General features: G+C 51.2%; 1 protein-coding gene across 3 annotated transcripts; it reads right to left on the bottom strand.

The window, feature by feature from the left end:
• Nucleotides 1-1,511: 1,511 nt before the first annotated feature.
• Nucleotides 1,512-4,399, bottom strand: LOC136110159 (fibrinogen-like protein 1-like protein). 3 transcript variants are annotated; one of them, XM_065853372.2, is made up of 3 exons: nucleotides 4,116-4,399; nucleotides 3,464-3,592; nucleotides 1,512-2,566 (listed from the first exon to the last, which is right to left on the bottom strand). In XM_065853372.2, the coding sequence occupies exons 1-3, from the start codon at nucleotides 4,117-4,119 to the stop codon at nucleotides 1,938-1,940; spliced, it is 762 nt and encodes a 253-aa protein (XP_065709444.1). In that variant the 5' UTR covers nucleotides 4,120-4,399; the 3' UTR covers nucleotides 1,512-1,937. The 3 variants fall into 3 exon arrangements, with proteins under 3 accessions (XP_065709444.1, XP_065709443.1, XP_065709446.1); XM_065853371.2 differs by having other exon boundaries at nucleotides 3,464-3,595; nucleotides 4,116-4,398; XM_065853374.2 differs by lacking the exon at nucleotides 3,464-3,592 and having other exon boundaries at nucleotides 4,116-4,397.
• Between the last annotated feature and the right edge of the window lie 6,200 nt (nucleotides 4,400-10,599).

Below are 10,599 nucleotides of genomic sequence, written 5' to 3'. Positions count from 1 at the left end.
CGCTCCCTGCCCGGCTGGCCGTGCTGTGCTGGGTGCACCAGGACACGAGGCCCTCTTGGCTCCAGGGACATTGTTGGCTCACGTTCAACTTGCTGTCAACCAGAACCCCCAGATCCCTCTCCATGGGACTACTGTCCATCCTCTTGTTACCCAATCTTTATGTTACATATATCATGTAGGTCCTCTCCTGGGCAAGGAGACAAACCTACCCAAGGGATACCAGTTCTCCCTGGGACATCCAGAACTCACATCCCCCAGGGCTAGTGTGGTGGCTTCTGGTTTTAAGATGATTTGCTCAGGCACTGCGGTGCCAGGCCAGATGTGGAGCTGATTCTGCTCCCAGGTTGAGCTGGTATAGAGCTGGAGTGGCATGCAGGGGTTTTATGCTGAATTTTCTTTTTTTCTGAAATATTTCAGTGTTCCATAGTGAAAGGCCTGACAATTCTCCATGCTGCTGGCTGTCCCTATCATCAGCCTGTAACATGAGCTTTTCTTCCTTTGGTATGGTTGTTGTACACAGCTGAGTACAGCAATTGTACCTACTTCTGCCTGTGGTTTAGTTCTCAGGTCTCTGGATGCAATATTGTTTCCAGTGGCTTGTTTTGGCCACTTTACATAAGACTATGGTTAAATAACAGGGCCAGCAAAGCCCAGTATCTCACAAAACCCTCACTCATAGTTTGCCCCTATTCATGTCTGGGTGGTTGCTCCGTGCTGGGAAGTGAAGAAACCACCATAGACTGGAGCATGGAGAGGGTGGTGGACTCCCTGAGGGCAAGAGGTGCAGGTAAGTCAGTCCCATCACCGGGCTCTGCTCCCCAGGAACAAGCGCCAGGAGCAGAGGAAACGGCCTCAAGTTGCGCCAGGGGAGGCTGAGGTTGGATGTGGGGAACAATTTCTTCCCCAAAGGGCTGTGGGGCATTGGAACAGGCTGCCCAGGGCAGTGCTGGAGTCACCAGCCCTGGAGGTATTTAAAAGATGTATAGACAAGGGACATGGTTTAGTGCTAGATTTAGGCTATGGTTGGACTCGATTTTAAGTGTCTCTTCCAACCAAAATGATTCTATGATTCTATGGACTGAGAGATGTGTCTGCTGGTTTAAATAGTCATTTGCACTCCAGCCTGGGTATACAAGCTAACTGGAGGGGAGAAGTTGGCAGAACAGGGCTTGTGGTTTCTGGTAAACAGCAATTTCCTGCTGTCTCTGATTAGCTCCAGATCATGGCTGGTAGGGCCTGAACTGAGCTGTGGCTTCCCTCCTACGCTCAGTGCTTGCTCTTGCCCATGTGGTACTGCATTCCCTTTTTGAAAGGTCCCCACCTTGAAACCCAACTCCCTTCTTTAAGGGGAAGTTTTGTCTTTAATTCCTCATTTGAGTCTTATGAAAAATTTTCCCTTTGAAAGTCTGTTTTTACTGCACCAGAAACCTCAGGTCTGCTCCTGGCAAGAAAGCACAGCAGTTCTGAGAAGTTCCTGAACAAATGAAGGACATTTGGACGTCTGTGCAGGTTCTGAAAGCATTTTTATTCCGCAGGGTGAACACAGACTACAGCTGAGATGTGGTGTGTACATGGCCCGCCTGGGTTCAGAGCAGCTTAGATCAGGTTAGCTAGTGATGACTAATCTTGTTCTGCTGAAGTCATCTATACCCTCAAAGTGAAATAATAAGTTCAGGAGGGGTTCAGGTTTCTGAGCACAATTTTCTCCCCGCAAGGAACACGCTGGGAAACCACAGCATTTATAAAGACTTGTTCTAATAATGATCCCTGAAAACCCACCACAGGTGAAAAGCCAGAGACAAAGCAGGGAGCTTTGCTGCTTTTCAAGGGAAGAGGAAAATAAACCAGCTCTTGATATACAGGAACACCCCCATTCACCCCCAGCCCTGCAGCCACAAAAGCAGGCCCGCCCAGTGCAGACGGGAGGGGAAAGAGCACTACTGGTACGGAGCTGGTTTGATGAGAATGGCAGACGCTTTGCAGTTCCCGTTGCACAGTCTGCCCCACGTTATGCCCTCCTTGACATTCAGCCGTACAGAATAACACGCCGAGTACCACCAGCCACCCCCAGAGCGGGAGGCACAGTTCCCTCTGTAAGTGTCCTGATCCCGATCTTTTGTGGAGAATTTCATGTTGTTGTGCACTTTCCTGGGATTGTCTGAGGACATGGCGTCCTCCGCTGTCCCTGAGTACACTCCCAGCCTCAGCCGGTAGCCCTGGGACTCATCTTCCACACTGAACGGGTTGTAGTCTGCAAACCTGGCATTGTTTGCAGCGTCCCAGATGATAAACCTGACCCGGTAGACCTTCTGCCTAGAGATCTGATGGATGTACTCAGTGCCCAGCCAGTAGTCGGTGTGCAGGTTCCCAAAGCCGTACTTGTAGGTGGTCCAGGACTCGGACCAGGTGATGTCCGTGCTGTGCCGGTTCCTCTGGATGACCGTCCAGCCCCCGTCTGCCACGCTCATTTCGCAGTACACCATGATGGGGTGCAGGCCGGTGGGCTGGATGAAGTAGACGCCACTGGGGCTGCCAGGAGACACCTCGCTGCAGTCAGCAGGCAAACCTGAGGCGGGAGAGAAGGTGATTTAACAGAAGCCTGTGTGACAGGACAAAGAACATGTTTTGCCCTGTGGCAAGATAGAGGGGCATCTGACCTGCGTACCCAGGGGGTGATCAGCTGTCCTAGCCCAGAGAGGTCAATGCGCTTTGCTGGTGGTGAGATAGGTTTGCCTCTGCCCTCTGTTCCTCTTCCATATGTCCCCTAACAGGAAGCACCCCCAGTGAAAGACCTCAGACTCACTGGGCTATGCTGGTGTGAGGCCAGGACACTGATGTGGACACCAGTGGGCTCATTTGGGCCTCCTGAAATAGGGGTTGTGTCACTAAAACAGGGTCACACTGGGGAGGAAGGTGAAAAGGACCTTGCCCCTACCTGTGACTGAGGGAACAGGAGAAAAATGACCCCTTGTAACACACACCCTTTCCATGCTGCACACTGTGCGCACACACACAGCACTGCAGTACACCTCACATCCTCTGTCCTGCAGCAGGGCCCGGGCTGGGGACAGTGTATGGCCTCCCCCACCCAGAGCTGGCCTACATGAGCACACAACACATTTCCCCCTGTGCTGGCAGATGTGGTCTCCCCACGCCTTCAGCTCGCTTGCTGCAGGACCTCCCGCTGCAGTAAGGTCATCCTACCAGATGGGCAGAGCCCCTCTCCCTGGCTGAGCAAACCTGGGCTAGATGCTGCGTCTCCTCAGCCTGCCTGCCTGTGTGCACCATGGAGGTGTTTTGGAGATCGAAGTCATCACAGCACACCCTCTGCCAAGCACCATTTTACCAAACCTCCACTGGCCCAGAGCATGGGCTGGGGCAGCTCACCAGCCAGGGCTGACCTGGGCTAAGGAACTGAAAGGAGTTGGTGAGAGCACTGTGATGCCCACAGGATGCTACATACTGGTTTTCTTCAGAGCACTCGCCGAAGTGTTGGAGGGAGATTTCTTGAAGATGTTTAGGGTTTGCATATGCAGGGAGTGGCCTGGGGCAGCCAAGACCAGCACACAAGCAAGGAGTAGAAGGCCCTGGGCTGCTAGAAAGGGAAAAGATGGAGAAAAGATGAAATGTGACCCTCCCTCCAGAGAGATGGGAAATACGCTCGTGGGTCCAGCAGGGCACAGTGAAACATGACCATGCAAGATGCAGGGGTGCACCAAGCACGTAGGGCTGCATCAGGCTGGTCTGTGCAAGACGGAAAGCTTGACAAAAGGCCTCAATGCCCAAGGGGCAGATAACCTTGTCTTTTCCCCCTGACCAGCTGCCATGCATGAGATAGTTTCAGGTGGAGCAAAGCATCAAACAACTGACCGAGACAAGTTTCATTCCTGGCCACTGAAGCAGGGGACAGGCTGGGGTGGGCCAGAAGGCAGGGCCCAAGCTGCTGGTGTTTGAAGGGCTGGCAGGGGAACGTGCCCTCAGAGGGCACTGGTGCCACTGCTCCCCATCAGTATATGAGGACCAGTGCACAGAGCCTCTCCCCATTGCTGGGCTGCCCTGCCCGTGCACTTGCCATTGCTAGCAAGGAGCACCCCACTTCCCAGCCCCGTACTCACCCATGGCGTCCACACAGGAGTGGCCTCTGGAGCACAGTGCTGTGCAGGGGCAGGTCGCTTGGAGGCATTTGTAGTGCTCTCTGCAGTGGGTGGGGTGAGTGGGACCTACCCCCTCTCTCAGCTTCTTTTCTCCTGGAGGAGGAAATCAGGCTGGGTTTCCTTCGTACCCTTAGAAAACACAAGCTGAGATGAAGGTACCTGTGGTTCCAGGTGCTTAGCTTCCTGAGCTGCAAAGAAAATAACCTCCGCGCCAGCAAGAGTCCTTGGAATGGTCTCTTCTGTGAGTGCTTAGCTCCTTGGATGGAATTTCCCCTGGGAACTGCATATTTGGGAGCCTTGAAGAATGCAGTTCAGCAAATAAACACTTAAATACCAGTCACCAATCGGCATGGAAAGCAAACAGTGGGGATGTCCCCGCCTCCCACATTTCAGCAGGGTGCTGCCAGGTCAATTGGTTCTTGTTCGATGTGCTTTTGATAAGCTCAGTCAAGGTCTTGGTGTGGAAGTCAGAGCAGCCCAGACACTCCCAGAGAGACTGACTACTGCAGGACAGTGTTGGAGCAGCTGGTGTTTTCTGGACTGCATGACAGCAGACAGGGGGTTGTGGCGGAGGTGTTCTCCATCTGGGGATGCAGGAGAGGTCTCTATTCCCCAGCAGGCTACAGTCCTACAGAGATGAATGGACCTGCTGAAAGACATTGGCTAAAAGGTGTCTGTAGGCCAATTGAGAGAGATGTGGTCTCTGTGGCACTGGGTTTGGGAGACTGGTCATGCAGGATGGACAGCTACAGAGGAGAACAAGCAGTGGAGCGAAACTGGGTGGATGGAGGGCAGCAATAGCAATCGGAGAATGTACAGAGGGGATGGAGGGGTCTGAGCGTGCATAGCGGGGAAAGCATAATACCTGACCCTGTGTGCACGGAAAGGAATGGAGATCTGAGTGTGTATGGAGGGAAAACAAAGGATAATGAGGGCACAGAGGGACTGGAAAGGATCTGACAGCAGAACCCACTGGAACTGAGCACCCACAGAAGGGACAGGTGGGACCTGAGTGTTGAAGGAGGGCAACAGGGGGGAATCTGAGGGCACTTGTGGAATAGGGGGATGTGAGTGTGCACAGAGGGGAGAAGTCAGCACTAAGTAGACACTGAAAGTAATAGAGATCTGAATATGTAAGGAGGGGAAGAGAGGAGAGGAACAAGGGAGATCTGAATGTATAGAGAGGGGAATGAAGGACACTTGAGCATACAATAGGGGGAATGGAGAGAATCCATGCAAGGAAGACAACAGAAGGGTTCCAAGAGAGCACAATGAGGGGAATGGAGAGGATGTGAAAGCAGTTGGATAGGGATGGAGAGCATCTTATGGTGCTTGGAAGTTGACAGAATGAGTTGGAGGGGATCTAGAAGCAGCCAGAAGGGAACAGAGGGAATCTGAAAGCATGTGGAGGGGCCATGGATGTAAGGCAGTCAGAAAGGGTGGCAGGGACTGGGGGTGCACAAAGTGGAGTGGAGAAGATCTGAGCATGCATGGGTGGGAACTGTGAGGTTCCAAGGCACAGGTAGGGAAGCAGAGAGGATCTGCTAACACCCGAAGGGAATGGGGGTAATCAAGGCTGCACAGAGGGGAACAGAGGAAGCCTGAGCACACCTAGAGAAGAATGGAAGGGACCGCAATGGCATGTGGGAGAACAGACAGTGTGTGGAGGGAAATGGAGGGGATCTGAATGCACACAGAATTGAATGAATGGTTTTGATGTGCTCTCCAGGGTCTTCTCTTAGCTCTCTTGTACAATGCAGAGGCTTCCATTGGTCCTCTCGTCCCCTAAGAATCACTCAATTTAACTTCTGGTGTACCCAAAAGAAGGTGCACTTTTGGAGGCCTCCAGTTTCCCTCATGTACACCTCAGACTCCTCCATTTCCCCTCTGGGCCTGCCCCCTACTTTCTTTGCAGTGCATCCCACTGTCCTGCATTTGCATTCCTTTTCATGCCACAACCCTCCATATGCCCTTAGGTGCTCCACAAGCTCTCCACTGCCTTCTTACGCACTCTGTTCCCCCTTGCAAATCCTGTCACCTCAGAGGCCATGGCAGGGTCCTGGGTAGCAGGGACCTCTTTGTGCAGGACGCTCAGCAGAAAGTCAGGGTAAGACGCCAGTCTGGAGACAGTGACAGCCCATTGCTTGCTTGGAGCCACAGACCCAGCATGTCTGCAGAGATAGAGAAGGATCCCAAGTACCAGTTAAAGACAGGTTTGTGCTTCTGTAACGAAGGCTAAAGGACAGAGTCATTGGGTGCCCAAGTGCCATGGTACTCTAAGGTCTCTTGGGTTATGGCCCCACCGTGTGTTGTTTCATCTGTACCAGTGACAGTGTTTGGGGTGGGCTGGGTAAGGGTCTGGGTCCTCTGGGCAAATTCAGAGACCACAAACCTATGGGAGGCCCTTGACTGAACTAGAGGATTGTTTTGGAGGGTGTGCCCATCTAGGACCATGAGGATAGGAGTACTGCAATGCGAGACCTTAATAAGTGTGGTCTGACCACACTTTGCTGCCGTTGAGGTGAGAGATTTTCTGGCGCTGGAAAGAGGTTTGCTGAGGCAAATAGCAATGTGATGGCCTCTCTTGCCATCTCATTGGGACGCGATGGCAAGATGTGAAAGGACCTCTGGAGATCATCTGGTCCAACCCCTCCTCATGAAAGGTCAGCTAAAGCAGGCCACCCAGACAAGTGTCCAGTTGGGATCTGAATGGCCCCAAGAATGGAGACTCTTTCCCTGGGCAACCTGTGCCAGTGTTTTGTCACCCTCACAGTGAAAAAGTGTTTTCTTGTGTTTAGATGGAATTGGCTGTATGTGAATTTGTGTTCATTGCATCTTGTCCTGGCACTGGGCATCACTGGAAAGAGCTTGGCTCCCACTTCTTCATTCCATCCATTCAGGCATTGAAGTACATTGATAAGATTCCCCTCTAAGCCTTCTTTTCTCCAGGCTCAACAGTCCCAGCTCTCTCAGCCTGTCCTCAAAGGAGAGATGCTCCAGTCCCTTAATCATCTTCACAGTTCTTTGATGGACTCTGTCTAGCATGTCCGTGTCTCTCTCGTGTTGGGGAACCCAGAACTGGATGCCAGGAATGGCCTCACCAGTGCTGAACAAAGGGAAAGGATCACCTGCCTTGACCTGCTTGCAACACTCCCCTTAATGCAGCCCAGGCTCCTGGTGGCATTCTTTACCATGACCATACATTGCTGGCTGATGGACAATTTCTCGCCTCTTCCCAGTGCCAGAAAATCACCTCAACAGCAGCAAAGTGTGGTCAGACCGCACTTATTAAGGTCTCGCATTGCAGTACTCCTATCCTCATGGTCCTGGATGGGCACACCCTCCAAAACAATCCTCTAGTTCAATCAAGGGCCTCCCATAGGTTTGTGGCTTCTGAATTTGCCCAGACAGTTTCTTGCCAGGCAAGATCTCCGTGTCCTTTTTCGAGGCCGTACCTTGCAGCTGGATGGCCGCAGGATTGGCTCCTGGGGTACAGCACTGGTGACTGATGTCCGGCTAGACCTTGTGCCACTGATCAGCACTCTCTGGGCCTGTCTATTCATCTGTTTTCATTCCACCTCACTTTTCACTTATCTAACCCATATTTTGGCAGTTTGTCTGTTAGGATGTTTTGGAAGACAGTGTCAAAAGCTTTTTAAAATCAAGGTAAACCATGTCTATTGCTCTCCCCTCATCCATCGCGATAGTCCCCTGTTGTAGAAGGTTATGAGGTTACTTAAAAATGATTTTCCCCTTGCAAATCCACAGTGGCTATTCCAGATCACCTTCTTGTCTTTCGTGTGTCTTTAAATGGGTACCAGAACTAGCTGCTTCATCACTGTTCCAGGGACCAGGGTGAGGCTGACCAGCCTGCAATTCCCTGCATCCTCCTTCTTGTTCTTGAAGATAGAAATGACATTTACTTTCCTGCAGTCTTCAGACACTTGTCCCAGTTGTCCAGACTGATCAAAGATTATGGAGAGTGGCCTGGCAATGACACTGGGCAGCTCCCTCAGCACTTGCGGGTGCACCTCATCAGGACCCATGGACTTCTGCATGCCCAGTTTGCTTAAGTATTCCCTAACCTGGTCTTCTTCCACTGAGAATACATCTTTCTTGCTTCAGACTTTCCCCCGATCTCTTGGGCCTGGGATTACTGAGGGTTGGTCTTCCCAGTAAAGACAGAAGTGAAGAAGTCATTGAGTACCTTGGCCTTTTCCATGTCCTGTGTCACCAGGGCCCTTTAATGTGGGTTCAGTAGCAGAGCCACATTTTTGCTACTATTCCTTTTGTTTATATACTTGTAGAAATCTTTCTTGCTGCCCTTCACATCCCTTGCCAGATTCAACTGCAAGTCAGCCTTCACTTTCCCCACCTCACCCCCGAATGACTGGACAGCATCGCTTTATTCCAGGAGCCAGCATGCCCTGCACCCATCTCTTGAACACTTTCTTTATGTGTCTAAGTTTACTTGGGAACTCCTTGCTGATCCACACAAGCCTTCTGCTACTTTTGCTTGATTTCTTGCTCATTTGCAGGAAATATGTAAGAAAAATGCGATGTAAACATAAATAATAAAAATATGTCCCCTGTCTCCATCTACTGTTTTGCTTTTGGAGTGAGGAGGGTGGGCTGGCGAGCCCCACTTCCATGGGTTTCTCTGCTTGGGGTTGCAAGGTAGGCGGTGCAGAGCAGGCACATCACCTCTGAGGATGCTGGTACACTTTCTGATGCACTGCCAGCTTCCTCTCCAAAATGACAGAAGGCCCAAGAGCTGCCTCAGCCTCTGGGGAGAGTCCACTCTGGCCGTTTCATCATGGAGACCCTTAGTCAGCCCCAACCTGCAGTGGGCCACAAGTGCTCCTTCCCACGGGTCAGTCCCTTTGGATAGTTTCATGAACTGGATTTTGTGCTTGGCAGCTGATGACTTCTGTGCTGGAACTCCAGCAAGGCTGTGGGAGCTGCTGCTGTACAGCTGACCCCCCTGCCGAATGGCTCCAGAGATTCAATAAGGAGTGAGGGTCCTGGAGGACAGGGTTCCTGCACTCCATGTAAAGAATGACCACGTAGCAAGCCCTCCACAGTGGGACTGCAGCAAACCAACTCCCTTTCTGCTCTCAGCTGCTCCACGCCGTGCTGGGCCCCTCCAGTGCTTGCTGTGCCCTGTGCCCAAGACAAGAAAAGAGCCAAAGACGTCTGAGAGGAAAGGAGAACCAATGCTGTCACCTGCCTTCACCATTTGGGTATGCTCCTGTCATCAGTATTCAGGATGGGAAGAGCTTCATCCCCTTCCCTTTGCTTCACACAGCCATCCACCCGAGGGCAACCTGCAACTGAAATGAATGTGATTTCCACCCCCTCGCCCCCCCAAAGTCCACTTGTTAGCAGTAGAAGAAATAGGCAGGGGTATCACAAAAACACATTGTGTTCCTAATAGATGTTACTACTTGGATGAGAAACGTGAGCTGCAGCCTCCGGGATGGGCACACCATGGCTGTTGCGTTACCAGATGCCTGCAAGGCGAGAAGGTCCCTGCTCGGATCAGGCCCGGGCTGTGTGTTGGGGGGGGCGCAGGCTGGAGCTTCAGCCCAGAGATTGCAGCTCAGGTTCCTCAACCGTCACCAGCAGTGCCAGCGCTGAATACAGCTGGAATGTCAGCCCAGGTGATGGAAGCGTTTCACCAGCTGCTTGGGACAACGCACCGATGGGCTATGGGAACACGCTGTGTGCACTGTGTGTGCAGCCTGGGTTTTCATGTTTTTCTGGTACTTGTTTTTTCTAACATAAGTCTAGGTATATTTAAAGGCAACATAGAGAACTGGAGATATCTTGGTCACATTCTTAAGTGTTTGGTTTGGTTTTATTTTTATCTCTTCTTCAAGGAGTTGTGTAACATTCTTCCTCTGCTGTTTGGCCGTTTTGTTACAAACATCATGTCTAAAAGATCTGTAGCAGCCATTTATCCAAATTACCAAATTGAAGTCAGCTAGGTTATCCAGTGGTATAAAAGTAAATATGTTATGAAATGCTTTTAGGCAAACAGTCAGAGGAGAAAGTAACTTGGCATTTGTGGTGGCCATGACACATAGAGGTATTATTATATGTGAATCTCTTTAATACATCAGTATCAAGAAAAAGCTTTCCTACAGGTCTGACTTTCCTTTAGTGCTAGCTGTTTAAATGAGGGTCAGGAGAGTCAGGACTATGTTTTGGACTGCTTATGCACTGCCCAGTACCCAATTTTTCTGTATGCAAGCCCAACATCCTTCGATTTTCCAGCATAATCCAGATTTTTAGAGCTTGGTGGTTCTCTTTTTACTGTTCCCATTTGCACATGCTACCCCCAGTGCAAGAAAAGCAATTGCAAAAAAAAATTGGTCCTCAGGGTTGGATCCACATGTCAAGCTCCCCCATGGTGAGTCCGGGCATCTGAAATCCCCCGGAG

This window comes from Patagioenas fasciata, chromosome 19 (assembly GCF_037038585.1).
Source record: "Patagioenas fasciata isolate bPatFas1 chromosome 19, bPatFas1.hap1, whole genome shotgun sequence".
NCBI classification, from domain to species: domain Eukaryota; kingdom Metazoa; phylum Chordata; class Aves; order Columbiformes; family Columbidae; genus Patagioenas; species Patagioenas fasciata.
The sequence above is the reverse complement of the archived record's forward strand: the minus strand, read 5'-3'. Positions and strand labels throughout refer to the sequence as shown.

What these genes read in the sequence shown, in the direction of transcription:
- LOC136110159 (XM_065853371.2), bottom strand. An exon ending in GAGTGCTCTGAAGAAAACCA is followed by an intron (nt 2,567 to 3,463) that starts GTATGTAGCATC and finishes CTCCCGCCTCAG; the next exon opens with GTTTGCCTGCTGACTGCAGC.